This window comes from Podarcis muralis, chromosome 7 (genome assembly GCF_964188315.1).
Source record: "Podarcis muralis chromosome 7, rPodMur119.hap1.1, whole genome shotgun sequence".
Classification (NCBI taxonomy): Eukaryota; Metazoa; Chordata; class Lepidosauria; order Squamata; family Lacertidae; genus Podarcis; species Podarcis muralis.
Genome location: NC_135661.1, coordinates 63,624,008 through 63,652,007, shown reverse-complemented (window position 1 = coordinate 63,652,007; position 28,000 = coordinate 63,624,008). Strand labels below are relative to the sequence as shown.

At 46.2% G+C, this 28,000-nt stretch overlaps 1 protein-coding gene across 1 annotated transcript; it reads right to left on the bottom strand.

Annotated features, from left to right (window-relative positions):
- Positions 1-6: 6 nt before the first annotated feature.
- ELOA (elongin A) lies at positions 7-26,044 on the bottom strand. The gene is made up of 11 exons (XM_028738886.2): positions 25,903-26,044; positions 19,550-19,606; positions 18,991-19,109; positions 15,398-16,604; positions 12,826-12,940; positions 11,276-11,431; positions 9,466-9,563; positions 6,622-6,802; positions 4,654-4,765; positions 3,543-3,700; positions 7-3,289 (listed from the first exon to the last, which is right to left on the bottom strand). The coding sequence occupies exons 1-11, from the start codon at positions 25,972-25,974 to the stop codon at positions 3,228-3,230; spliced, it is 2,337 nt and encodes a 778-aa protein (XP_028594719.2). The 5' UTR covers positions 25,975-26,044; the 3' UTR covers positions 7-3,227.
- Positions 26,045-28,000: the final 1,956 nt, after the last annotated feature.

The window sequence follows — 28,000 nt, the reverse complement described above, 5'->3', positions numbered from 1 at the left end:
CAAATGTCCAGTGTTTGGCTTTTATTGAGACACAATTTTCTTCCTTTCATATAACTTATCTAGTTAAAATATTCATCTCCATATAGTTACCACAAAAAAGTAAAATAGAAAACTGTTATTTACAGCTGTGGGAAACAAAAGACAAATGCAATTCAGCATTACCTTTTCCTTGTAGTATGCAAAAAAAAGGAAGAAATGGGAGGAAGGGCACTTTCATTCAATTCCTTTGCATGTAGAATAGCTCTGAAAATTGTACCCATTTTAAAATGTGTGGGAAGCCCAAAGAAGAATCAGAATTGGAGTCATTTTACTCTGCATGAGATTGTTTGTGTATCACCCAGGCACTGAAAAGCTTAAAAAAATGCTTTTTAAGCCAACTGATCTAGCATCTGGCTGGGGAAAAAGCCCACCTGTAAAATAGAGGGGTGTGACAATGTGCTAGTTCATTCTTCATTGGGTCCGCTTTTCCTATTTGAGAAAATTTGTTCCAGTATCACTGAGCTAGACGTCACAGTATTTGCACTGCAACTTTCATCAGACAATGCCACCTAACTAGTCCGTAATACTGATAAGACAGCTGAAGTCTCAGATTAGACACAAAGGGTGGAATATACTCGATGGCTCAGTTTCAGTGGTGGGATACACCCGATGGCATAGCTGATAGCAGCAGCAAGTATCATCTAGACACTCATCTCTACCAACAAGATGGCAATAGCAACAACCAGAAATTAAGGGGCAAACCCTGATCTCTGAGAACTAGCCCACCCAACTGCCCATTTTTCAGTCAAGCAAGCCTGATATCACATCATTCCGGTCCAGTGGCTGCCACAGTCACCGCCCCCCTGCCATAACTTATTGTGTGCTGTACACTATGGAGCTTTCTCCTACACCAGGGCTGCTGCAGACTAATGATATCACACACTGCAAGGTGGGAGGGGCTACAGCCAGCTGACCATTTCAAATACACAATTCCTCAGATGCTTCCTTGGTTAGTAAGAACAGGGAAATCACCCATGTTTCCTTTACTCTTTGTGGCTAACAGAAGGGCTATTTTCCAGGGTCAAATGCTCTTTCCTCAGTGATTGATAATTCTTCAATCCCCCCCCCCCCATCCATACCACCGATCCCAATTATTACAAGGAGAAAATACATTAAGTACAACAGTTGGCAGAAGATTTATCTATATAATAAACTAAATTAATACAGCAAAATGAAGTACAGCAAAAAGCAAAAAGGAGCATGATTTTCTTTTCTTTTTTTCAACATCACAACACACCTTGAAATGCTACACGATGTCATTAAAGCTTCCGCGGAACTTTAATCAGCTCCAAACAGCATGAGAGAGACCAAGAGTCCCGTTTTCGAACACCATCATCATTAAAATTTTCATGTGTGTGTGTGTATGTGTGCACGTGTATAAAACTGGAACTTCGAGGGACATTGGGGTGTTTTTTTCAGCTTGAACAGAGAGAACATCAAGGTTTTCAAACCTTGCATGGCACACACTTCATAGGTCCCATCGAGCCCCAAGCATTGAGAAATTAGCAGCAGGGTTTTGTAAAGGTAGCAGGGCTTCTTCAGCTGCTGCAATTCGGTTAACACCACCGAGTGTCAGTCAAACTGTGGAACATCTTTGCAAGGCCTGAGTTTACAAGAGCGAGGCTGAAAAACCACTGAAGAAAGAGATTCCCATCTTCCACTTTCACGTGATCAGGAAAGGGCTAGGCTCCTTCATACACCCCCTAGCCGAACTTCATGCAGCCTTGGCAACCAGAAAAACACACCGTCAAGTCTCCCAAAACTGATTCAGACCTGCCCAACCAACAACCCCCATCACCATCAGCATAAATAATAGTTAAAGCCTGTGCTCCCTTCAGCTGCTGAAAAAGCAGGCCCCCAAAAGTACAGCTGCCTCAAACTCCTCAGACAGACAAGAAAGATGTAACTCCCAGTGGATTTTCTCCCTTGGCCTCTTGCATGGGGAAAATGCAGGTCCAGATTCTACTCAGTTGCACAAGCTGCCGCTTCAAGGTAGACAAAACACCTGCATCTTTTGCCCTGGAGCTCCTTCTAAGATTAGGTGCCGTCCAAGATTCTTGGGCGAAAGAAGTTTCATCATCTTCCCATCTAGAAGCTCAATGTGAAAACGAAGACAGGCTGTAAAGCTACTCCATGCATCTCTCCCAAAGTTCCTTGCAGGGAACTGATTAAAGTGCCAGTTGTTGTCATCATTTTTTTAAAAAGTCAGAAAACAGTCTGACCAAAAACTGGAAGTGGGTATTAGAACAACAACAACACCCCCAAACCCACCAAGAGAGGTGTTAGGAGCAGGGACACAAAACCTTAAACATCACTATTCACTTTTTAAAATAAATTTGGCTTTCAAAAGCAGAGATCAGTCTCCAATTCATCAGACTGCTTTAAATTTAGATTTCTGCAACCTGCCATTTTCTCTCCCCTCCTGAGGCTCCTCCTCTCAGATCCTGTGCTGTTTTTCCTATGAGTTTAAAAGGAAGAGGAAGAAGTGGAAGAGCTTTATCATGTGTTTTTTGCCAAATGAAGAGAAGGGAGAAATGGCAGGGGGCAGGGACAGTTTTGTGTCCATATGTAGAAAGGCCTAATCAACACATATCTGGCATGAGAGTTTTAGGGATAAGAGGGAAAATGGGGATTTAAGAATTGAGGGGATAAGAATGTGCTGCACCAGGGATGATTTGATAGAGGGCTGGCAAAACCATGGGGTGGATCTAGGGCTCTGGGATTCCAAATGGGGTTTGAGAAGCAGCAGTGGCTGCCACAGTCACAAGTAAAGGCCTTTGTTCGTAACAGTACCAGCAAAAAAGAACTCTCCAAACTGGATGCTAGGAGAGATCAAGATCCATACATATTGGGACTGAGAAAAGAACACTGTAGGTAGAGGAAGAAGGTATTCCTTTCCATTCTGGAGTTCAGAGAAAGAGACTGAAGGAAGAGCAACAGTTTGTGGACCTTCTTATCTCAGCAAGTGCCAAGACTTCACATTTTAAAAAACGCTGGGTGAACAGACCAGGTTGTAGGAGCAGAGGAAGGAACTGGAGGGCTGCTTTGAACAATACTGTGCTGTTGGTCTTAAAATTGGGCTTGGGGGGATTCTTAGCCACCCCAACCCCTCCCTGTTTTCCCATTAAGCACTGCTTCCATCAAAAGAGGAGGAGAATAATTCCCTTCTCGCTCAGGCATGGGTGTCTTTATCTCCGAGAAAATCGGTTTTTGAACTCTTTAATCGTCTTCGCCATCATAGGTGCAATCTCTGAAACAACACAATAAAGACAGAGAGAAAAGGAAAGTTGAGACCATCTCGTGCAAGAATGTGCTTGATCGGATTCCAGTTAGTGCCTGTGGAATACAGCTGCCCCAAAATGATGATTCTAGCCCTTTAAATCAAGATGCCCTACAGCTCCAGCATTGTTCCCAGGCTGTATTACAATGTATACCAACAGCTACGAGTTCAAGCAGAGCATAACCCCTAGAGAAAGCTGCATTCCCACATTGGCCTTACTTACTCTTCACAGGAGGCTTCCTGGAGTCATAGCCAGCAGAGGAGGCACTGCCCAGGGATGGCCCCGAGTGGCCGCTGCTAGTGCTGGGTCCATCGTAGGACTGTTCCTCTTCTGTGTGAACGGTGCTGCTTTTAGCTGGCGTGAAGTACACTGGTTTGATCCTAGACAGAGAGAAAAGACACAAGATTGCTCTGTGTGCACCCAAGAAATCACACTGCCACTGGAATAAGTGAGGCAATTTCAATCACTCTGAGTTTAAGCTGGAAGAATGTAGACGAGAGGGTGTCAATTTAGAACCAGGGAGAGTGGAAGCTCTCTTTTTCTCAGCCTAACATCCCTCACAGGGAGGTTGCAAGGATTAAAAAAACAACGCCAGACTAACAATGAATGGAAGAGAAGATATTATAGCACCACTGCTAAATCTGAACCATCTTGAGCAATCTTCTCCAACCTAGTACCCCCCAGATGTTTTGTAACACAACTCCTTTCAGCCCCAGCCATCATACTTGCTATGTGAAAGCAACTGCCAGACCAAAAAACAATCAAAACTGTACACTTCAGCCTCACGGACGCTTGCTCTGGGCCCTGCTAGGCTCAAGGTCTGGGCCCTGCTGGGCTCAAGGAATCATCAGCTTCTGCAAACACCAGAACAGCCACAATGGGCCAAAATGGAGGAGAGGAATGAAATGTACGCATCTTGTAAGCTGCTTGGAACTTTGCCTGAATCCCTGCTGGATCCGGGAGTAGCAGTCATCTTGCCCAGCATTCTGTTTGCACAGTGGCCAACCCAAAGCCCTAAAACAGGACCTGAGGGCAACAGCAACACTTCCCACTTGTGATTCTTTGGCAATCAGAACCCAGAATGCGGTTAAAAGACAACGCCATACCCAGTAAGATGCTAAGGAGAACCACAACGGCATCTCAGCGAATGTGGAATTGTAACTTTATTGGACTGTATAGGGAAAATGCTGGAATGTGTCAAAGTGAGCTGCCAGAAACCCACTGGTTGATAAAGTGCAAATCGGGAATCAGATTAGATCACCAAATTAACACCCCCAGGTCCTCTCCTCCTCAATATTACAAAAAAAGAGTGACTATGTGGTTTCAGACTCACTTGATTTTCTCTGGGACTGCAGCTCCTCCAGTCCCAAATTTTGCTTGCCGTCTCAGCACATCCCGGGGCGGCTTGGCCACTGAATTGACGAAAGCCATCTTGGCTACTCTGCCTAAAAGGGTGAGCAAATGGAGAAGGATTGGGTTAAACAAAAAGCGCTTTGCAAGGAAACCCCATATATCCACCCCCCTCTCCTTGCTCATGGCCTCAAGCCGTTCATGGAGCAGGGGAAGGCTTTCTCCCAACATCAAGCAGGTGGCTTGCATCCTCTCTGATGAAAGCTTCCTCCTGCTGCACCTTTTCCTGCATGGAATTCCAGAATGATCCCAGTGATAGCATCTTCCCTCTGACAACATGCAATACACATACAAGCCATCTCACGGCTAACTACCAAGAGCAACTCAAGCATGCATGATTAGATTCACAGTCTTTTAGGACAGAGGGCACCTAACATCTAGGACATGGCTACGGCCTCTTTAAAAGAACCAACTCTGGGAAATATTCAGCAGTCAAAGTTTCCTCCCCCCAATCACTAAAACACTGGAGATAGGAAAAAGTTATTTCTTTGGAAATCGGCCTTCCAAAGAAGGCAGATTAAAGCAGGGGTCGGCAAGGTTTACCTTGCCTGGGCCGATTCACTCCAGTGGAGATCCGTCTGTGGGCTGGATCACATGAGCGCGCACACTCGCAAGTTCCAGCATCTGCGTCTGCAGACGTGATTTCCAGCGCCACGGAAGCAAGCCCCTGCGCCGTGCTGTGCTGGTTTAGTGCAGCGCGTGGGGACTCGCCGAGCAAGCAGCTCGGTTCGGGGGCGGCTCATGGGCCGGTTAAACGACCCCCATGGGCCACAGGTTGCAGACCCCTGGATTAAAGGAACAGGGGCCCCAATCCCAGACGGAGTGCAGCAACCCTACTCTGTAGAACAAGGTAGTGCTGCCAACATTTCTGCTGGCTATTGTAGTCATTCCTTGATTTGTAGATGTAAGCAGGCAATAACATTTCACTCCATTCCATTAGAAGCTTCTTGGTTTTAAAAAGATACAAGAGAGAGCCAGAGCACTTCACCTTTAGTTAATAACCTTGGAGAGTCACCTATGAAAGGGCTACAGGACAGATTCTCATTTCCTAGAATGGAGCCAAAGCCTTCAGATAACTCATGTTATCATGGACAGCAATGCCTCTGAAGGAGCTCTGACTCAAGACGCAAAAATACTTCTAAAATGGTCATATCTTGTTTGTCCTTGTTCTTATGCCTTTAACAAAGGCACAAGGAAGTTATATAAGTGAAGATCCCATTAGGGCTGCCATACGTCTGGAATTTCCTCGTAAACAGTGCCTAGGCAGAAATCGCTTAAATGTCCTGGAAAATGTGGACATATGACAACCCGTGTCGGAAGTGTAGGTTTTGGCAAATTTCCTTAAAAATAACTTCATTATTTTTTGATATTTTGTAAAAAAAATCTGTGCCTGGATTTTCACTTTTTGAAATATAGCAACCCTACATTACACATCAGACTGGTGCCGACTCTCTTTTCAGCACATACTGAATACTTTCCTTTTTAAACAAACCTTTTATGTGGAGATTTTTACCCCAGTGTGTACCTGTACTGGATTCAAAATTGTGTTTATATATGAAATTGTTTAAATCATATTTTTTTTATCTATGAAATGATTTTATATAGGTTTTACTAGTTGACTTTTTAAAATTGCTAAATCATTTAAATATGTTTCACAGGGAACTATTTACAAATGAAAGTAAATAAAGCAGATTTTCCTTCTCATTGTTTCCAGGCTTGATGCTAAATTTCTGTCCACCTAGGCTACTGCTGAAGTCAAAAGAGCAGGACTATTATTATTATTATTATTATTATTATTAAAAAAGTTGGCCGTTCTCATCCACACTTCCTTTCAGTTTCATAAGCAAATGGCTAGCATTTCCCCCTCAAATCCCAGGCTTTCACATTCTACCTTTGGGTTTATTGGCATGAGCCGACTGGATGTTTTTGGTCAACATCAGCAGCCGCTGCTCACGGGCATCGTGCAGGCGCAAGTACATCTCCCGCCACGACTCGAACTCCTCTGGCTTCTCCTTCTTGAAGTCACGAAGGCAGTGATTGTGCCACAACTGATCTGTGTCCTCGATTAAAACCTGCAAGCCATGAGCAGAGAAAAGGCTTGAGCCCAACAAATGGGAAAGACAGAAGGTAAAACATTGGGCAAACACCGCGGGGAATTAAATTAATTCTCTACACATCCACTTGGAACTGCTTTTCTAAAGGCAGGCTTCTTAAAGGCAGAGCTCTCTGCACTGCTCTTGAGAGACCACTTGTACCACCTGCCTCCTGGTTGTCTGGGGAGGCTGCATTTCATTCCCCCTCGGAGCATAAATTGAAGGGCTCTTGAGTGTGTTTTTTCGCTCTCCAAAAACATGTGACACCTCTCTCTTTTTTCACCTCTGTTTATACCCCCGAGGCTCATTTAGAGCAGCAACAGCTGCTGACCAACCTGCGCTGCTCTAACCAAGACCTAATTGCCTCTACTGAGCACGACTCTCAATGAAAAACGCAGCATCCGCTCCATCGCAGTCTAGGGAACCCTAATCCAGCTGAGCTCTAAGAGATTCTGCCTTGTGGGAAGGTAGCAAAATCCACAAGTACTATGAAAGCAGCCCACCCCAAACTAATGCCTTCCTGATGCTTTGGGTTGCAATTTCTACCAGCCCCATCCAGCACTGCAAGCAGTCAGGGATGATGGTAGTGGCACTCCAAAACTTCTGGAGGGCACCAGATTGGGGAAAGCTGTATTAAGGTTTCTCATCAAAACACAACTGGTATGACGTTGAACAAAGTGCTTGCTGCCTTAAGGAGGAAACACACATGCACGCTGATAAATCTGTGCTGCCTTTTTTTTAAGCCATCAACAAAGAAAAAAACCCAAGAGGCTGATCGATTTTGTAATTCAAAATCTGAATTAGGAAGCCTAAACAGCTAGAACTTCAAGTTTCACATCAGAATTTGATCTCGGTGCCAGAAATGCTGGCCAGCGTCCCCCAACTTTAAAGCTATGAGTTCTGAACTAAAATGTTACTATTCAACAAAGATGTAGTTCAACTGATCCTTTTCCTGAAAAGCAATCAGGCTCATTGTATTCAATACTGTACATAAATGTTAAGTAGTTAATGATTTACACCCTTAGTAAGGTTGGTAAAGCAAGGGAAGGTGTGTCTTTGGAGTAAGTCAGATAATTTTCATACAGGTGAAATCAGTTGCATCCTGTCCAACTAGGACACCACTTTGTCCAATGTTGAGCAAACACAACATAATGATTAAGAGCAGCCTTCTGGCTCTAGTTGAGGACAGGAACGGCAGCTAGATTTATAGCTCAGTAGTTTTTTAAGCCTTTAAATTTAGTTTTAAACTTAGTTTTGCCTTTTTAAACTCTTTTAAACCAAACTATTTTTGCATGTTGGAAAAGCAGCAGACAAGACTGTGGCTAACTGCAATTAAGAGAGTTTTTGTTTTGTCAGCTTTCCTGTGGGAGCTTCAGATGAGTAAGCATTTTATAGATAAGATACAACAGCTGCCCTATCAATCTTGACCATGGAGCACGTTGATACTAAAGGAGGGAGACCCAACTTCCTCTCCCCCTTACCCCATGGGAAAGGATTTGCTCTCCCTTCTCAGCTCCAAGGCTGCCTTTCCTGAGAGGGTGGCTGGGAACCCATGCAAAGAACGCTGTGAGCAGCCTTCTTCAACCTGGTAACCCACATGTTACCAGACTAAAACTCCAAAAATCCCTGACCATTAGCTGTGCTGGCTAGAACTGATGGAGTTGGAAGTCCAAGTCTTCTGGAGTACAGCAGGTTGGGGAAGGCTGGGGAGTGTCAGAAGGGGACTGGGAAGACCTGGGTTTAAATCCCTCACTGAGTGATCATCAGTCTAACCTACCTCACTGGATTGTTGTGAGGTCAAAATGGTAGGGGGGAGAGAAGTGAGCCACTTACATTGGCCTGAGCTCACTGGAAGAAAGACCCAGATAAAAGGAAGAACTCATCATACTAATATTAGTATATACTAATATTGGTGGGGAGGGATGGAACCCCCTCATAAAAATGACCAGTGAGAATTGAGCATGCTCTGTGGCATGGAATGCTAACTCTGCAAGTTTGGCTGAAGGAGAAAGGAATATCCTACAGATGGACATGACTTACTGGCCGGCACCTGAACAGGAACATTCTGTGCTGCAAAAATTTGTTGCAGATCCCAGGAAACAGAATCCAGGGTGCAAAACTACACAGAGAGGAAGGAGCATTTCCTAATGCATGGGATAACCAGGGGCAGGTTCAAGTCACCCTTTTGTGCCCCCAATGTAAGTAAATGGGGCTGCCTTTCATTACTGCAGAAGGCAGTAAAGCACTGGCAGCTGGGGGCACGGCTGAATAAGGAAGTGGAAGCTAGTGCCCATTGGGACCAATAGGGCAGAAGGCAGGGAGAACAACAGTAGGTGAAGCCAGAGCCAAGTGATTCTTGTTTTGTCTCCATCTCCCTCCCTGCTGAGCTCTATAAGGGCAACACTGAGGCTACGGAGAAGGAAGCCGACAGCTAGTGCTACCCTAGACTGGTTGCAAGTAAGAAGATAAGCAAGTGGGGGCTGGATGAGGGCAGGCAGAGGCTGACGGGGCAGCGTGACACTTCCCCTAATGGACCAGCCTCCACTAACACACACTAATCGCAGCCGGTGATGGAACAGCAGCAGCAACAGATGCAAACACTTCTTGCCCCCGACTCTCCCACGCCATCTCATAACACTCACGTGATTGCAGTCTTCAATGCGGTACAGTTGCTCCGGGGTGCATCTCTCCAAGACAGGCTCCAGCACAGAGAAAGGGACACCGCCTACTTCATAGATTGCTGTAAGAGAGAAGGCGACCCATCAGATCTATGAAAACGCACCCAAGAGCAGTCAACGACCCAACTGATTTGACTCGCTGTAGAGCACAGGCCACTGTAGCACCTTCTGAAACTCAGGGAGGTGTCAGAATGCCACAGCTATTGTGCTGGCTGGGAGCTGTATTCCAAAACATCTGAAGGGCTGGCAAAGGCAGAAATAAAGGTAAAGGTACCCCTGCCCGTACGGGCCAGTCTTGACAGACTCTAGGGTTGTGCGCCCATCTCACTCAAGAGGCCGGGGGCCAGCGCTGTCCGGAGACACTTCCGGGTCACGTGGCCAACGTGACATCGCTGCTCTGGCGAGCCAGAGCCGCACACGGAAACGCCGTTTACCTTCCCGCTATAAAGCGGTACCTATTTATCTACTTGCACTTAGGGGTGCTTTCAAACTGCTAGGTTGGCAGGCGCTGGGACTGAGCAACGGGAGCGCACCCCGCCGCGGGGATTCGAACCGCCGACCTTTCGATTGGCAAGCCCTAGGCGCTGAGGCTTTTACCCACAGCGCCACCCGCGTCCCTAAAGGCAGAAATAGATCATAACAAATGTTCCCTGCAGGCCATTACCCAGCTGGGGAGGGGGCAGTAAGCAGAAGCAAGACCTAGACTGCTTTGTACTTAACCAGTCACAGAGCCCATTGGTGGCAACGGACAAATATGTAGAAAGGGGTGCTTGAAACTGGCGTAGAGGGGCACACACATCAGGAGTGTTTACCAGGAGTGGGGTGTGAATATTCTCCCACTGGGGCTTTGATAGACCATATAAGGGTTTGAGGAAGGCAAAGCAGGAGGATAACAAAGAAAGTGAACAAAAAAAGGTCATGGAGAGACGTCCTACTTCTATTTCAAACCACTATTTAGCACAGGGATGGGGAACCAACAGGCCTCCAGGTGTTGTCATCAACTCCAATTCCCAACTAGCATCAAGGATGATGGGAATTGTAGTCCATCAACATCTGAAGGACCACAAGTTCCCCATCGCTGAATGAGCAGGAGGATCTTGAATTAGAGGGGGGGGGGAGCCAGAGCAACAGGCAGAGAGAACTTCCAATAAATAAAGTGAAAGTTGCTGTTGGTCATGATTCTATGAATACAAATAAGGACGTTCCTGTAGCCTTGCATGTCTCTAGTGAAAGACACATAGGCCTGGCATTGACAATTTAGAGTGGCTGCTACTGCAAGCCAATAGGAGCACAGGAAACTGCTTTAGTTTGAGTCAGAACAGATCTGGGAGACCAGGGTTCATATCCCCACTTGTCCATGAAGCTCACTGGGTGACCTCAGGCCAGTCACTTACTCTCAGCCTAACCTGCCTCACAAGGTTGTTGTGAGGATAAAGGGGGGGAGTTGCCATGCACACTACATTGAGCTCCTTACAGGAAAGCTGGGATAAATAAATGAAATATATATGCTGTATATATTGCCTACCCTGACAGAGGGTCTCCAGCATTTGAGCCAGGAAATAAACATGGTTGCATTAAGGTGGGGCAGAAGGAAGTCAAGGGTGAGGAGCTGTGGAGAAGGCCTAAGCAGCCCTCCCCTCCCCCACTAGAAATACTACTCAGTCAACATGGGGAACCAGAAATGGCAGTTTTCTTCAGCCATCCAGAGGCCCCAAACTCCTTCCTGCAAAACCCACCCCTTTATGTTAAAGGAGCCCAGCTGGCAAATACTCACAGTCAATATTATTGCTGAGTACCCTGATGCACTGCTCATACAGAGACATCATCTTTGGGAGGTAGGCAGTCTTTGAGCCTGAGTACACCTGCATCTTGGAATTCAGCCTGCGTCCTGTGAAGCCAGCCTCATCTTCCTCTGTGGGTGAGGACAGTACTGAGGGACAGGAGGAAAATGAGATAAAAGCAAAGAAACAAGTCACTGTCAGTTCTCAGGATCCAGTACAGAGATTAGGTAAATACAACGCAAAGCTCAGATGGCTTGCTGAGTCCTTCCCAAGAAGACCTGCTGTCTCATTGCAGCAGGTCAATGATCCGCCTTAGATACCACTCCTTCTCTAGCCCTGGGCCCAAAAGTTGGGAAGCTGACAACTGGGAAGTTGACAACTCCTGAATCAGGAACTCAGGTATGCTGGTGAACCTGGGAGATTCCACATAGCAATCACCATGATTTATTACAGGGATGGGAAACCAGTGGTGTTCTAGATGTCAGTAGACTGCATTTCAGGGGGTTGGTATTAAGAACATACAAAGCTGCCTCATACCTAGACAAACCACTGGCCGATCTAGCTCAGTGCTAGATTGGCAGTGCCTCTTCAGCATTTCAGAAAAGAGCCTTTTCCAAGCCCTACCTGAAGATGCCACAGATTGAATCTAGAACCTTCTGCATGCAAAGCAGATTCTCTACCACCGAGCTCCAGCCCTTCTTCCACTAATATCATAATGACTAACATGACTGAGAAGCAAAGAGCTTTTGAATGATGGTTCTCTATACCAGGCATCCAAAAGCAACACAGAAAACAAGGAGCATGCTGCACGGCAAAATATTGACAGAAGTGGAAATAAGCCTCACATGAACCGAATCACGGATCAATGAAGTGAAACCCATGTCTGCATTTCAAAGCCAAACAGAGGTCAAGAATTGATCTCCAAGCATGTTCAGAGGGGCATACCTTTTCCACAAGATCCTGATTACTTAAATTTTGAGTCCGTCTATTTCTCAATCCAGCAGGCATATTGGAGGGCTAAGGTCCAAGGTACTTGAGTGCACCTTTCCCTAATATATCAAGGGTAGGGAACGTGTGGCACTCCAGATGCTGTGAGACCTCAACCTTCATCACCCCCAGCCAGCATGGCCAACGTTCAAGGTTTATGGGAGCTGGGAATCCAATATCTGGAGTGCCACACATTCTCCACCTCTGCTGTACATTAAGATCTTCACATGACACCGTTCTCTACACCCTTTGAGAGTGACTCAGGGCAGTGCCTTTCCAGCAGTGGCACCCAGGTGTGAAACCTCCTTCCCCAGGAGGACTGCATGCTGAGCTCTTTAGAGGCCTTGGGGGAAGAGCTATGGGGCATTTCTATTCCAAGAGCCTTTGGAAGGTAAGATTCCTCCAATAATCTCTGTATTGGATATTTTCAGCACCTGCTTTTTACATTCTAATAGGGGTTTCGCTGTTGATGGTTTTAAAAGAATGGAACTGTCCCACTAGTCTTAGAAAGGATTTTCTCAAGCAGATTCCATCCTGTTCTTAGCTCAGAAGTTACCTTTCCTTTTTGGCTGGGGAAGGGGCATCGATTCAATTGTAGGAAGAGGGCGGTAGTTGGCCTGGATTGGGGGCAAGGGGATGTCAGGAAGCGTTGGCACCACGTCAATAATCATCTGGAATAGAGGAGAAAATAAAGTGTTTAAGTTAAGGCAGCTCTGCAAAATAAAGTTCATGAAAGTGTTGCTAATCCGCTATAATATTTACTAGCCTTTCTTCTCACACATAGTCATTTGTGGCCCATAGATGTCCTGAAGGAAGATGGCTGGTGGGCAGGAGTGGGGAGAGTACAAACACTTGTCTGCCTGGTTGCCTAAAGGCAGTTCTCTCTGCCCTCCAAATAGAAGCAACCATACTGAATCAGACCACTGGTCCATTTAGCTCAGTATTGTCTACACTGACTGGCAGCAGCCTGTAAAGGGTGTGGCCTGGGGCCTGAGGGAGGGTTCCACGGCCAGATTTGGCCCTGGGGCTCCCCACCCTTGGTCTATACTAACCTATCAGCAGCTCTTCAGAGTCTCAGACATAAGGGGTATTTTTCTTTACATCACCTACTACTCGATCCATTAAACTGGAGATGCCAGGAACTGAACCAGGGATTCCCAGCATGCAAAGCACATTCACTACCAGTGACCTATGATCACCTCCCTTCCGCCACTAGAAATGAGAGCAAATACAATCACATGCACTTAGTCTTCTTTTCAGTTCAAGTTGAGGCCAAAGGGAGTTGCTTGTTTATTTCCAATATTTATATACCAGCTAATGACTACAGTCCTCTGGGTGGTTTACAAGTAAAAATTATAAACATAAAATACAGTATGAAAAGAAAATCTAACACGGAATAAAACCAGCAACAGAGATTGGCATCAGTGCAGCATGCATTTTAAAATAAAAGTTCAGTAAAATGTTGTTTGAAATTTTCTTCAAAGGAAAGATGCAGCAAGTCCTACCCAGACATGTATTTCCCTGCCAGTGCTGCCACTCAAGGGGATCTCACGGGAGGCATTTTTATTTGGCAGCGCTCTGCCCAGCCCCCATGACCTCATGCCATGCCAGTTCATGCACTCCATACACCTGAACCTGTCACCGTTAGGCAGTGTCAATTTTATTTCATTGCCCAACAGGTTGGCTTGCTCTGGTCTCTGAGGATTAGTGCCTGAAGAATATAGTGGCCCCAAGAATACAGAAGTTAAGCAAGCTTTACACAATGTTGATGAGCCATTTTCAGGGTGAGGGAGGTGGCACTGTGCAGGCCGGGCCGGGGAATCTGTGGCCTTCCAGATGTTGTTGGACCACAACTCTCATCATCCTTGCCATTGGCTATGTTTGCTGGGGCTGCTGAGAATTGTAATTCAGCAACATCTGGAGGGCCAAAGCTTCCCCATACATGCAATTATCCACTAACCATGGATCATCATTACATGTGAATAAGTCTGGGGTGAAGACAAGGCAGATCCCAATTCCATGGATAGTCTTCCTTATTCTCATAGAACTGTTCCATGAAGAAGTTCTATCCTCCTTCTGATTTACTAAAGCTAGCTTGCCCCTCAGTGTGCTGAAGCTAGATCAGGTACCAAGCAGAGAGGAGTTCTTTCTCATTAATTCAGAATTTGGGGAGTTCAGAACTCACAGGAGCAAAACAGAGAGCAAGATGCCCTGAGGCATTGAGGAGCAGAGGTGTCACAAGCCCTGCACCACTTGCAATTATGCTGCAAAGGAGAAATCAAATCTCCAACAGTTGCTTCTTAGTAAGTTTATCAGAGGCTGGAGTCACCAAGAAGACATAGGGAACTTGGGGAGCTGCTTTATACTGAGTCAGACCAATGACCATGGGCCTATCTAGCTTGGCATTGTCTACAATGACTGGCAGCAACTATCCAGGGTCCCAGGCAAGAGTCCTTCTCTGCCCTACTTAGAGGTGCTGAGAATTGAATCTGGGACCTTCTGGGTTCAAGGCAGAAACTCTGCCACTGAGCTGAGGCCGCTCCCACAGCTAAATAGAAATAAAAAGAGGTGAGCTACACCTTTTAGTAAAACATCAAGAATAAAGTAAAGTACAGCCTCTGATAAGTGTGCAAATGTTCAAGATGTAATTGCACTGCACTGCTTCCTCCCACATTGTTTTTGCTGCATTTGCAGCACCGGTGACCTCTCTGGGGTGCAAGCCTGGGTCTGTATGGAGGTCCTGGGCTCCCCAGAAGGCGCTAGACCACAAAGATAAGAGAGACCATATTTCACAAACAGATGGAGCACATGCAGAACCACCCCAAGATAAATGGTCTCCCCTCTCCTCCTCATTAATAAGGTCAGGGTGTATGTAATCCCTTGGGAGACTGTCTCTGCACAAGTCTCGTTGAAATGAACAGCAGCACCCTAGAATGCTACTCCAGTTCCCTTGCATCCCAGAGAACTTCCTCCAGAGCTGCCATGCCATGAGGCAGATCCACCTCTTTGCTGCCTTTCTGGATGCTCTCTACCTGCCATCTCCCCTTTCCTTATTGGAAAAGGCACTTATGAGCAAGTGATCCCTCAAGGGGAGAAGGTGCAATGTACCCCCAAAACATTGCACTCACCTTTTTCGCTTTGGAAGCCCCCGACTGCTTCTTCTCGCTGGCCTGCTTGTGTGTCTTCCTGCTCGTGTCAGAGCTCTTGGTGCTGGACTTGGAACCGTTTTGCTTGCCGTGCCCTTTGTCTTTTTCCGGGATGGGAGCCGTGGGCTTCACCACGTTCTTCTTCTTCTTCTTCTGCGGCTGGTCATAACTCAGGTAGGACTCAAAGGACATCTTTGGCTTCTCGTACTCATCCTCTGCGTCTCCCTCCCCATCGTTTGGAGGAGAGAAGTTGGCTGGTCTCTTGTTTGACTCGGAGGCCCTGGCTTTGCCCTCCAAGTTCTTGGAGCTGCCCGAAGCCTTCTTCTCCTTGCTCTTGGAGGGATCGCCCTCCGGCTTGCGCTTCTCCCGATCTCCAGGCAAGGCCTCCAGGCTGCCCAGCTTCACCTTCTCTGGCTTGACTCTCTCAGAGTCCTGGTGCTTTTGCTTCCTCAAGTGGTTGTCCAGCGTTTCCTCCAAGTCCACGTGTGGCTTCTCCTTCTTGCTACTGCTGCCGCCTTCCCTCTTCTTCTCTCGCTTGGTGCCGTCCAAGGCCTTCAGCCTCTCCTTGCTGCCCCCCACCATAGAAGAGTCTCGCAGGGGCTCTTTGGAGGAAGCCTTTAGCAGCCTCTCTGGGCTAAAAGCAGGCCCTTTCTCCTCCCCCTTGGCCTCCAGCCGCAGCTTCTCCTTGTGAGAAGACTTGTGCTCTTTGCTCCGACCCAAGCCGGCTTTCTCCTGGGAGTCACTGAAGCTCCTACTCTGGCTTCCCTCTTGCCTGTCCTGAAAGCCATGACCCTTATTGGACTTCCGATTAAGGGACTTCTGCTCCCTTTCCTGGTCCTCAGCTCTACAGAGGTCCATGTACAGGTCCTGAGGGCTATCACTAGGCTCAGGCGAGGCCACATGTTCATAGTCAGAGCATTCCTGGTCGGAGGAGAGAGCCGGGGACTCTCTGCCCCACGTCCTGTCCTCTGGAACACCATAGCTCAACGTCTCATGGGCTTTTTCGGGCTCATAATATCTCTTGGGCTTTTTTGCCCCATTGTCTGGCTCATACGACTGGCTGCAGGAAGGCTGGTACGCCTCTGTGTAGTCCTGGTCAACCTCTTCATCCTCTTTGGGGGAAGGTTCCCTTTGCCGTTTCCTAGAGATGCTTCGGTCATAGCTGCGCTCTACAGGTTCGAGGTTAGGCCTTTGCAAAATAGAAAAGGAAAGAAGTAGTAGATCAGAAAAACCTGACATTGAAGCATCCAGTTACTTCTGAGGTTGGCCTCCCTCTCTTTACTGAGGTAGAAAAAGAATCCAGCCAAGACTGTTGACTTCAGTGCCTCTGCAACAAGGGTGGGGAACCTCCAGCCCTCCAAGCACTGCTAAAGTATGACTCCCATCAGCCCCAGCCAACATAGCCAAGGGTGATGGGAGTTGCAGTCTAACAGCATTGGGAATGCCAGAGGCTCCCCATTCCAGTTCTACAATAGGCAGAATGCTGGATATTTTTTGAGGCCAAGTTTCTAGTCCTTATGGCTGAAGGTGGAGCTTGCACATTTCCACATGTGTCTATGAAATACCCCTGCACTCAAGAAGCACAACGTATCTCTTTCTTCACCTTGACAGTCCCTTATTTACTTTCTCACATGCCAACAGTCCAAGTACAGACTATGTCATTTGAGATAATGCAGAAGAAGACAAAATGCAAGTGAACATGTTTGCTTAAACTGGTGTTCTACAGTCATCATTCAAAAGAGCCAAAAAAATTGGCACCCAGGTTCCATGATCACATACAATGCACAGGAAAAGGCAACACAGATGGTGCAACTCTCTGGGGTCTGAGTTACAGTTACAGTCTCACTCTCACACACTTAGTCACTGCCCTCCTTGAGCATAAGGGAGGGGAGGTCAGTCAACTTTGCCTTTGTTTCCAGCAGTTCCCAATGCCTGTTCTTTGTCCAGCAGCAGCAGCAGCTAGGCCAGTAATTCTTACTGCTAGGAGAAAGCGGTCAACAAGCCACGATAAAAATAAAAATAGTAATTAAAGACTCCAAGGAGCCCAAAGGGGCCATCACATGGAAGAAGTTTCCTGCTGCTATCTCTACATGAAAGTGCCCGTGCCAACTCTCAGCCAGTCTCTCCTGGAGGTGGGCTATTCCTGCTGTGACCCAAATCTAGACTGGGAACAACAGATTATTTGACTGCACACAATGCAGATTCAACAGATTACATGGCCTCTGAGGAAGATGCCTACTATCCCTCTGGGTACGTCTCATATAGCTAGCCTCACTTCCTGCTATGCAGCATCACTTAAAGGTGGACAATTCTGCTGCCTGCCTCTAGAATGGGTACAATTGGACCATTCAAGCATTCCTGGTGGGGAGATACAACCCACTGTGTCCTTCTAATCAGGAGACATGCCCAGATCACCAATTCCTGCAGAAATACTAGTAACGGGAGGGTTGTTCTTCTGAGGGAAGGCATCCATTAAAAAATATATTATAGCTTGCCTTCCAACTAAAAGCGTATTTGCACTGAAGTTCTCTAAAACAAACCAAAGCTTTCCTGTAAGAGTGGCATGTATGTTTAACTACAATGCCTGCAAGGAGTTCTATGAACGATCAAAAGGGAGAGAAACACCAGAGTGGACAAACTATTCATGATGTTGGGGAAATGGACAGAGAGACATTTCTCTCTCCCAGTCTCCCGGTTCTAGAACCCAGGGCCATGCAGAGGAGCCGAACGTTGGAAGAGTCAGGACAGGCAAAAGGAAGTACTTCTTCACACAGCACAAAGTTAAAAGTATGGAATTCACCACCATAAGATGTAGTGGGGGCCAACTTGAATGGTTTTAAAAAGCATTCAGACAAATTCATTGAGGATAAAGCTGTCGGTCGCTATGCACAACCCTCCAGTATTGAAGGCAGTATGCTTCTGACATTGCTGGAAAGTCGAAGGGTTCTTCTTGCAGTCTTCCCATAGGCATCTGATTGGCCACCGCAAAAACAGGATGCTGTGCTAGAGTGGCCTAATCCAACAGGCCCCTTCTAACCTTCCTAATGCTTACAAAGCAGATCAGAGTTGAACCAGAATCCCCTGTGCTATGGAACAAAGGAAGCTGCCTTGTACCAAGTTCATATTGTCACTACACAGAATGGGTGATATTCAAGCAGTAGACCCATGGAAATTAATAAACCTAAGTTAGTCATGCCTATTAATTTCTATGAGTCTACTTTGAGTAGGACTAACATTGGCTATAACCCAAAGTTAGCACCTCTCCAGGGTTTCCAATAGAGAAGGTCCTTTCCCAGTGCTACCTGGAGATGCCAGAGATTGAGAGAGCCAGGAAACTCTACACCCCAAGAATGTGCTGTACCACCAAGTACCCCAAAACAGCAGGGATTCCTGGACTCTATCCCACACTGCTTTGGGCTTACTTACTTGGTCCCTACCTGGTCAGCCACAATCAATGCAAGAAACGTGGGAATCTTTCAAATTATTCTGAGGCATGAAATGACTTCAGCTGATGAATTACAAGTCCCCAGATGTCATCTGGTATAAAACAGAATTAGGGGATAAGTCTGGCTTACCGTTCCACTTCCTGTGGGACTGGCACTAGCTTTTTCCACCTTGCCACCAAATTCTTGGCAAACTCTCCAACCTGTTCGTGTTTCCGTAAAGCGTTCACAGTTTTCCCCACTCCAGTCTCCTGCAGAAGGGATACAGAAAACCTCAAGTTTTGACCATCATTGAATGCCAATGTGTATTTCTTTTAGGTCTGTGTATATCCAGTCTCATCCTGGGGGGTAACATGTCCAGTCCCCCCAAGTACATAAAATAAAGCTCGTTTATTTTTACCCCACCTTTCACTCTCAAAAGGGAGCCCAAAACAGTTAAATTAAAAACATCAAAACACAACCAAAAAAAAACAAAACACTAAAAATAAAATATGAAAGAATCCTTTGCTTGGTTCTCAATTTGGGAGAAATTACTGAAATATTGTGATAATCCTTGATGCTAAAGGGTCAGACAAAAAGCCACCGGAGCTCATTTTGGCTTCCACCTGTTTCATCCTAAAGGTGGTGCATACCCTCAGTGATGCACTGCATATCTGGGAATAAGAAGTGGTGTTATCAAAAGAGGTCTTACCAGAAGGATATCAACCGTAATAGGCAACTCTGAAAGCCGCTTCAAACTCTTCATCAGCTGCAGAGACAAAAACAAAAAGGGAGTGATGCGTCCGCCAATCAAGGGGAGTTCTGTTTTGCAGCAGCAAAGCAGGAAGGGCACAAGAAAGCAAATCCATCCAGCTTCTATGATGGCAGCTACACAGAGGGAAATTAAGTCCTGCTGAACAAGAATACTCACACCTTTTGTGGGCAAACAATGCAGACCAAGGAATCCTGAAGATGCAGCCAAAGGCAGCCCCATTGCAGCTCTCCTCTCGTTTGAATTACTGGAAGCTTCCTAGCATCTCATAAGGCAGGTGCCACTCTGACTTTAACCCTCCACTGCTGTGGCTTGTCTGCAAAGGCAGCATGGCCAGGACCAGAAGCTGGCAGAGTCAAGGAGTTGCCAACCCTAGACCTGCTTCGGTGGTCCGGATGCTGCAGCTAGTGCAAAATATAGCAGCTAAGCTAGTGGGAAGGACCATGTGCCACTGGTCCCAAATGCACTGCACGGCCTGCCCAAGAGCTGCCTGGCCCAATTCAAGATGTCTATGCTAGCATAAAAAGCCCTAACTGGCTGAGGACCCAGGTACCTAAAAGAGCACCTTCCCACAATATAAACCATCTCAGAGCTGATGATTGGCAGTTGTGACCTTGGTGGCAGTATCACCATTAGATGCTGCCAGGTTGCCACTGACTCGTGACAGGGCCTTTTCGGTGGTGGTTCTCCAATTTGTGGAACGCCCTCCCTGGTGAGGCATGCCCATCTCCCCGCATTATTAAGTTTCAGGAAAAGTTTTAGCGCATTCCTGTTTAAGCAGGCATCTGGTGGCTGAAAGATACTGGTCTTGGCAGCCTTGAAATTATTAGCCACGAGAACAGGCAACTTTAAAAAAAATAATGTTTTTCTATGCTCTTATTTATTTATTAAATCCACCTTCTACCACAAGGTGCCAGGAAAGGTAGCAACAATAAATTAATACAAATAAAAATCAAATAAAAGAGTTACAGCTGTAAAACAAAAAAAGGGGGGGGACCAGTTCCATATGTATAGAACTTTTTTTTTTAAATCCGCATATAAAAACAGTTCCAATGTGGTCATAGGCTGGGATAAAGATCTCCACTTAAAAGAGTTGTTGAAAGAAGAATGTCTTCAGTAGGCGCCAAAAAGTCAACATAGTCAGTGCCTGTCTTAGTATGTATTGGAAGGAATTCTATCATGCTCAATGGACCTCCTAATAAGACAGTATCCACAGGAGGCCCTCTCCTGCAGAACCCAGTGATTGGTTGGGTGTAGAAGGGGCGAGACTATTTTTTAGGCACCCTGGTCCCAAGCTGTACAGGGCTTTGCACACTAGTACCTTGAACTTAAGCTTGCTGGCAAATTGGCAGCCAGAGCAATTCTTTCAGCAGCAGTGAAACATGGTGGTGATAGTCAACTTGCCAATTTCTGCACCAGCTGCAGCTTCTGGGCCAACCTCAAGGACAGTATGCATTGCTGATGGAGTCTCTGACGGGTTGTTTCTTTTTTTACTTATCTTTACGTGTGTTGTTTTGCAGCTTTGTTGTTTGCCACCATGGGCTCCTTTGGGAGCAAGGGTGAGATGGAAATTAAATAAATAAATAAGAGACCTACTGAGGGCTGCACCATCTCGAATCAAGCACTATCTATCATGGATGCTTTTGCTGTGGCTCCTGCATTGCAGCGGGTTAAGCTAGATGACTCTTGGTGTCCCTCCTAACTCTACACTTCTATGATTCTATGACTCAAACTGTGATGCCTAGTAAGGTCAGTAACCTCAACGGGCTACTCTGAGGAAGACTAACACTGTATACAATGCCACAAATATATTCTATTTATGCCCCACCAACCACTAATAATTTCCATGCAATCTTTGAAGGCAATCCCATGCAGTAGTCTAACCTGAAGGTTACCATAGAATGGATAACTGAAGCCAGGCTATTTTTGCCCAGCTAAGGCTGCTGGGGGGCAGAGATTGAACCTGGGGTGTCCTACAGACAAGGCAGATGCTCTGCTTCTAAGCTACAGCCCATCCCCAAAGGCAAGGCTCCTGTATTTATAACAATTGTGGAGCAGAGGGAATTCTTCCAAGTGCAGAGTGCCTTTTTGTGGGTGAGAAAGCAGCATCTATCCAAATTTCCTGTTTTACACAACTGTTTGAGAAAAATTCTGCCCACCTCCTTCCCATCTGCCAAGTCTAAAAACAAAAGGATCTACTTGCAATGGATCTACTCCAAGTCGGACCAACACTGGTTACAATCCGAAGATATTTTAACAGGATAATTGTACAAACTCACTTACTAAATGGATCTAAACTACAAAGGAAGCCCATCCAATTGTCTTGTCATTTGTTCTTTTATTGCAGTTTTGTTTATAGATGGTCCAAAGAAGAGCTGCACGAGTTAAAATGTGCCGTGCCAAATTATTTACTCTCGGTGCGGCCAGATATCTGCTCCTTTTCTCTCCTGCAGCTGCTCAACCTCTCTCCCTCTGCCTCTCTTCAGAAAGTAGACCAAACTAACAAAGCAAAAAAGAAAACACTGGTGTTGCCACTAGTGCACGCTATCTTTGTTTAAGGGAAGGGCCGTGGCTCAGCGGCAGAGCATCCGCTTTGCACACAGAACATTCCCCAGTATCTCCAGGTAGAAGGGGGAGAGACTCCCTGCCTGAAACCATAGAGCACCTGCCAATAGGTATGGATGACACTAAGCTAGATGGACCAATGGTCTGACTTCATATGTCAAGTTCCTATCTTCCCCTGTACAGCCCCTTGGCTAAAGCCAGAGCACTACCTTTTCCAGAAACCAGTCTGGAAGCAAAAGACCAGAGTCAGGCAAAATGTTTCACAAGCCGTAAAGAACTTCTGCAACTCAGACCACTGAGCAACATTTTCTGAGCCATCCACGCACACAAATGCACTTGCCCAACCCTGGATTAGCAGCTCAATGGCAAAATTTCAGTTAGAGATCAAACTCCTTTCAGACTTTTATTTGCAGCCAGGGCTGCATGTGTTCTGCAGCAGGTCAAGCATGTCTGGTGTCAGTCTGGTGTCTAGCATTTAGACCTGCAGCTAACAGCATGGCTCCAAAACAGAAAAAAAGGGGGGGACATGTAAGGAAACAAATAGAAAATGCTTCATAAAGGATCAGACACAGAGGTGGAACAGGGCCATCCTCCGACCCCAGTTTCCTTCCCCCTGACCACAGTGCACCCACAAGCCCTGACTGGCCAAAGAACACCCATCTCCGGGGTCTTCAGTCCTTTTTGCCACCTTGCCACTTCAGCCTTTCGCCCAAAAGAGAAATCAACATCTTTGAAAATTGTCTGGAAGCAAAAATAAAACTACAAACTGTGTAATCATACATGCTAAGCCCAAAATTAGAGTTTCTGTTACACAAAATCTGGTAGAGTGAATAAATGCATACAAACAGCTTACTTAAAAAGAAGAGGACGAGAATAAAGTATGGATGGGAATTTGATACAGATGACAGAACAACAAAAGGGCAATAGAAAAGAGGATTTATAGCACGGGTGGCCTTCCAGATGTTTTTGGACTACAACTCCCATCAGCCCTGATCACCAACTAAGGGCTGGTGTGAGTTCTATTCCAACAACACTTCCACTTCCCTGGGTTTTATAAAACATGCAAAATCCCTATCTCCTGGACAACAGACATAAAGCCTCATGGGGCAGGGGGAGGAGAGGCAAGGGTCTGCTTGAGGTGTTAGCATTTGAGAGGAAGGAGAAAGAGTGCCCTCCTGTCCCTTTTTCCTCATGTGTCATAAGCCTGAGGGCAGTGAACCACTTACTACTGATTTTTCTAACTGCTCTGGAAGCCTTATTAGCTAAAAGGCAAAGAAGAAATTATTTCAATAAAATCCCCACCTGGGAGCCTCAGGACCATGTAGTTCAGCACAGTGTTCTTCAAACTTGGGTCCCAAGATATTGTACTAAAGCTCCCATCATTCCTGCCCATTGACTAAGCTAGCCAGGGATGACGAGAGTTGTAATGTCTGGAGACCCGAGATTGTTCAACACTGGTCTACATGAGTATGTAAGTCCCTTTTTTTCTAAACTGCAGTCCTCTCACCTTGATGATTTATGAAGACTCTAACTAGAAAAACTGTTGCAAGAATAAAATCAAGTTTTTGCTAAAAGCAGCAAAATTATTTGATTTTGCTTTTCCAAGCTTCTTCCCAAGAAGCTTATATTACTGGTTTCTGGACTTTGCCCTGGACAAAGCTCACAGAATTTTTCAGGATGAAGGGTGAACACAGACGGTCCTTTTACCAAGTGGTATCAGCTATCACAGTACACATGCTGCCATATGGCACAACTAGTTGCCTGTATGACAAGACCTTGGCCAAACATCTGCATCCATTCAGAAAGTCAACAAAACAGGAAAGGGCACACACTTCTTATCATTTGCCTGGATATTACAGACCACCCTGATGTCTCACATGGTAACAGGTACACTATGATAAGTTGCCATTTTGGACGGTCGGCACCCACCCCCTAATGAGTAGGTCTAGGACCTTCACATTTTTATTTAAGCAGAAGCCAATATTTTATAGGGCAGACACCAGATTCTAGCTGTGCATGCCATTTCCCACCCCCTCTCACAAATACACAGAGCAGATGATACAAAAAGCATACTTGTGGACATGCAGATTAATAAGAATTATGCTGGGGGGTTTTGGAACTCTCCTTTTCACACCTATGAATTTCTTTTTTATAAATTGTTGCAAGAACCAGGCACTTTTTAAAAAATAACATTTTACATATAAATCAACAAGCATTTTTGACCTGGTTTGAAACCCCAAGCCTATAGTACTGTAATTCCCAGAATTCCCAAGGAGCAGGGCCATCTGATTTTAAGGAATTTCTAGGTAAAAATGCAACTCACGTTGCTGAGCAAACCTAAAACCCATAAAATACAGGAAGCACTTCTAGATACAAAGTTGATTTCACTTCATGGTTTGATGCTGTGCACCAGAGATATGGTGCCTTCCCTCTAGCACTTAATGTGCTCCAGTACATGGAGTGCAATGCATCTGATCTCTTCCGTAACCTTATTTTAAATCAGTTCAATGCAAAGACATGATGAGGTATTCAGCAGACACCAAAGTTATATTGATTTGCCAGAATAACCCTCTTTTATGAGTCCAGGAAAAAGAAATCCAGCCCTTTCCTCTAAATTATTCAGAGCCACTCACCATATCCCATGCCTGCCCCCCCCCCCACACTTTACATCCCCAATCAGCACATAATGAAAATCACTTAGCTTAGTTGCCACTTTGCACACTTTAACCATTTTGGGGATGCATGTAAACATGATGGTTAAAATCAGTGCTTTTTTCTTTAAAAATGTTTAGGGATACTCTCGTTTTCCTACTCATATTCAAATACTGCCCCTCAATGAAGCCAAACTTAGATTCACAAAATGTTTAGGGATATGCGTCCCCCTGAGTCCCCCCAGAAAAAAGCACTGTTTAAAATTAATAAGGATATATTCTACTTTTTGGTCAGCACACCTAAAGTAGTTGCAACTACAAAATCAAAGGGTGGTTATGATTCCACATTTGTGCAGAGGGATTTATAAAATTTTGAGGACTGCCTTGCTTCAGATATCTCCAGCAACCCGCTCGATGTGGGGGTAAACCCAACAACCTCCCAGCTTCCTTCTTTACACTGCACATATGATGATTTTATTTGACAGATCGACCCTTTCATAGGTCCACAGCGACAACCCGCACACCATTCATCAGCACACACTGAAAAGGGGGTTCAGGGAACACACTGAAAAGGGGGCTTGAGATCGGAGCCCTCATTGCAACCACCCCGGTTCAGAGTTCAACCAGAGTGTTGTGGGGCGGCGCGGGGAGGGGGGGAAGGCGTAGAATAACTTAAGACACGTTAAGGTACATGCCCTTGGAAACGGAGCTCTGCTGACTGCCACCCCACTTCGGAAAAAGAGACGTTGGATCTCCTGGTCTTTCCATCTTCCCGGTGTGAAAAAGTCCAAGCCTGCCCCAAATTCATAATTTGAGTAGGGGGTGGGATCCCTGACTCCAGATCACCTGGATCCATACTAGGGAGCCACCCCGCCACATCCCACCGACCTCCTCCGAGTCGCCCCCCACCTCCTTCTCAAGGACCCCTCCCCAGTTCTCGTCTCCTTTGCTGTGTGGCCCTTACAAGCGGGGCCCCCTCTTTGTCCATCCAGTTAGCCAGAGTTCCCCAAACCACTCGGCTACCAGAGGACCCACCCGCCACCTTTGCTTCGCCCTCCCCTTCAGGGGGTCCTTTACCTTCTTGGGCTCCGAACTGCCCGTGAGCCGCGACTGCAGCTTCCCTACAACTTCTAGCACCGACTCCGCCATTTTTACTGCTGGCGAGGCCTCTCCTCGGCGGAAGTGGCTGCTGCTTCACCGTCTACCCAGGAGGACTCGGGGCTTCCCTCCTTCCGAACCTTTACTCCCTCGCTTCCTTTTTTTTCGCGCCGCCATGTTTGCTCCGGGCAAAAAAAGAAGACGGTGGTCAAAAGAAGGGCCAGTAAGCCGTTCTCTTCCATAGGTCGGCTCCGCCATCTTAGAAGCTGGCAAGTTGCTTCGAAACCGAGAAAGGTAGAGAGGGACAAAAATCGCCATCTCGGATCAGGGCGAAGCTCGAAAAACAGCTGAAAGGATAACGGGTTGGAACCCTCTCATCTTGGAGAAGGGCAAGAAGTTTCCTTGCTGAGGTGCAGCCGCCATCTTGCGTGCTGGCAAGAACCTACTCTCCTCATATGTTCTAAGCCTGGAGTCGGTCGCTGAGGTTTTTCGTGCCTTTTCACATAGTATGAACACGCCAGGATAAATAGCTCAAATAAGGAAATTACTATAAAAGATACTTTTAATGGGGTGGTGTTTTGTTTTAAAAGTCTTTTTTCCACTGCAATTTGTGGGAAATGCTTCCAGGAATCTCCATCTGTTATCAACTGAGAATTTGTTGCACATCAGCCTTTTCTCCATCCTAATCCCTTCTTGGGGATCCCTCTCCCAAAGCATCAGGAGCAAACAAAACTGTCTCTGCAGGGCCAGAACCATTCAGGGAGCTCTCAGCCTAGTGCTGCCAATGGGGCCCTACCCAGACCCCTACTCTCACACATACTCTTTTTTTCCACTGCATAGCAGTAGACGACCTCATTTCCTATTCAAAAGTGGATCTACCACCCACCCCTAAAGTAGCCAGCCAGGCCCCCAACACAAACAGCAATAAACTGCAGCATAGCTGGGCTAGGCCAGTGATCAGTCCTTCTGCTGAGCCCTGGATAGTTCCCAACCAGATCAACTGCTGGTCCTGTGTCTGCATCAACAAACCCCAAAACTGGAATTTAAGTACAGTGGTACCTCTGGCTATGAACACTTCTGGTTACGAACGCTTCAGGTTACGAGCTCTGCTAACCCGGAAGTAGCTGATCATGGTTGTGAACTTTGCCCCAGGATGCGAACAGAAATTGTGCGCTGGCGCGCGCACAGCAAAAGGCCCCATTAGCGAAAGTGCGCCTCAGGATAAGAACAGTTTCAGCTTAAGAACAGACCTCTGGAACAAATTAAGTTGGTAACCAGAGGTACCACTGTAAGGAAAGAGCAAGACTGGTTACTCCTCTTTAAACAACAGTGCTTATCCTTGGCATGGGGAAATGTGTGGCCTTCCAACTCTTGTCAGTCATCTTCAAAGTGTCCCTATTTTCCAGGAATGTCCCTGATTTACAGAAGCCATCCCGGTTTCTGATTTGATCCCAGAATGTCCTGATTTTCCTTAGGATGTCCCAATTTTCACTGGAGAAATGTTGGAGGGTATGGAGTTATCCAACCCCCAAGCTGTCTGAAGGCAATCCTTTATAGGGAAGTTTTCTTAATGTTTAATGTTTTATTATTATTATTATTATTATTATTATTATTATTATTATTGTTATTATTATTATTATATGTTAGAAGCTGTCCAGAGTGCTGGGGCAAACCAGTAAGATATGTGGGGTATAAGTAGTAAAATTGTCATTATGGAATGGCCCAAATGGGGTGTCCTTATTTTCATTGGAGAAATGTTGGAGGGTATGCTATGGCTGATGGTGGGAGAATCCAATAATGGGAGAGCCACAGGTTCCTCATTCTTGATTTGCCTCTTATTTCAGCTTTCCCCAACCTAATACCCTCCATCAACCCCAACCAGGTTAGGGACACAGGTGCCGCTGTGGTCTAAACCACTGAGCCTCTTGAGCTTGCTGGTCGAAAGGTTGGCGGTTCGAATCCCCATGTTGGAGTGAGCTCCCGTTGCTCTGTCCCAGCTCCTGCCAACCTAGCAGTTCAAAAGCACGCCAGTGCAAGTAGATACTGTAAATAGGTACCACTGAGGCGGGAAGGTAAA

Excerpts from the sequence above, each read along its gene's own strand:
- ELOA (XM_028738886.2), bottom strand. The coding sequence starts at position 25,974 with ATGGCGGAGTCGGTGCTAGAAGTTGTAGGGAAGCTGCAGTCGCGGCTC. Across the intron at positions 4,766-6,621 it reads TCATGCCAATAAACCCAAAG|GCAGAGTAGCCAAGATGGCT; the intron begins GTAGAATGTGAA and ends TCACCCTTTTAG. Across the intron at positions 3,701-4,653 it reads GCAGTCCCAGAGAAAATCAA|GATCAAACCAGTGTACTTCA; the intron begins GTGAGTCTGAAA and ends CTCTCTGTCTAG.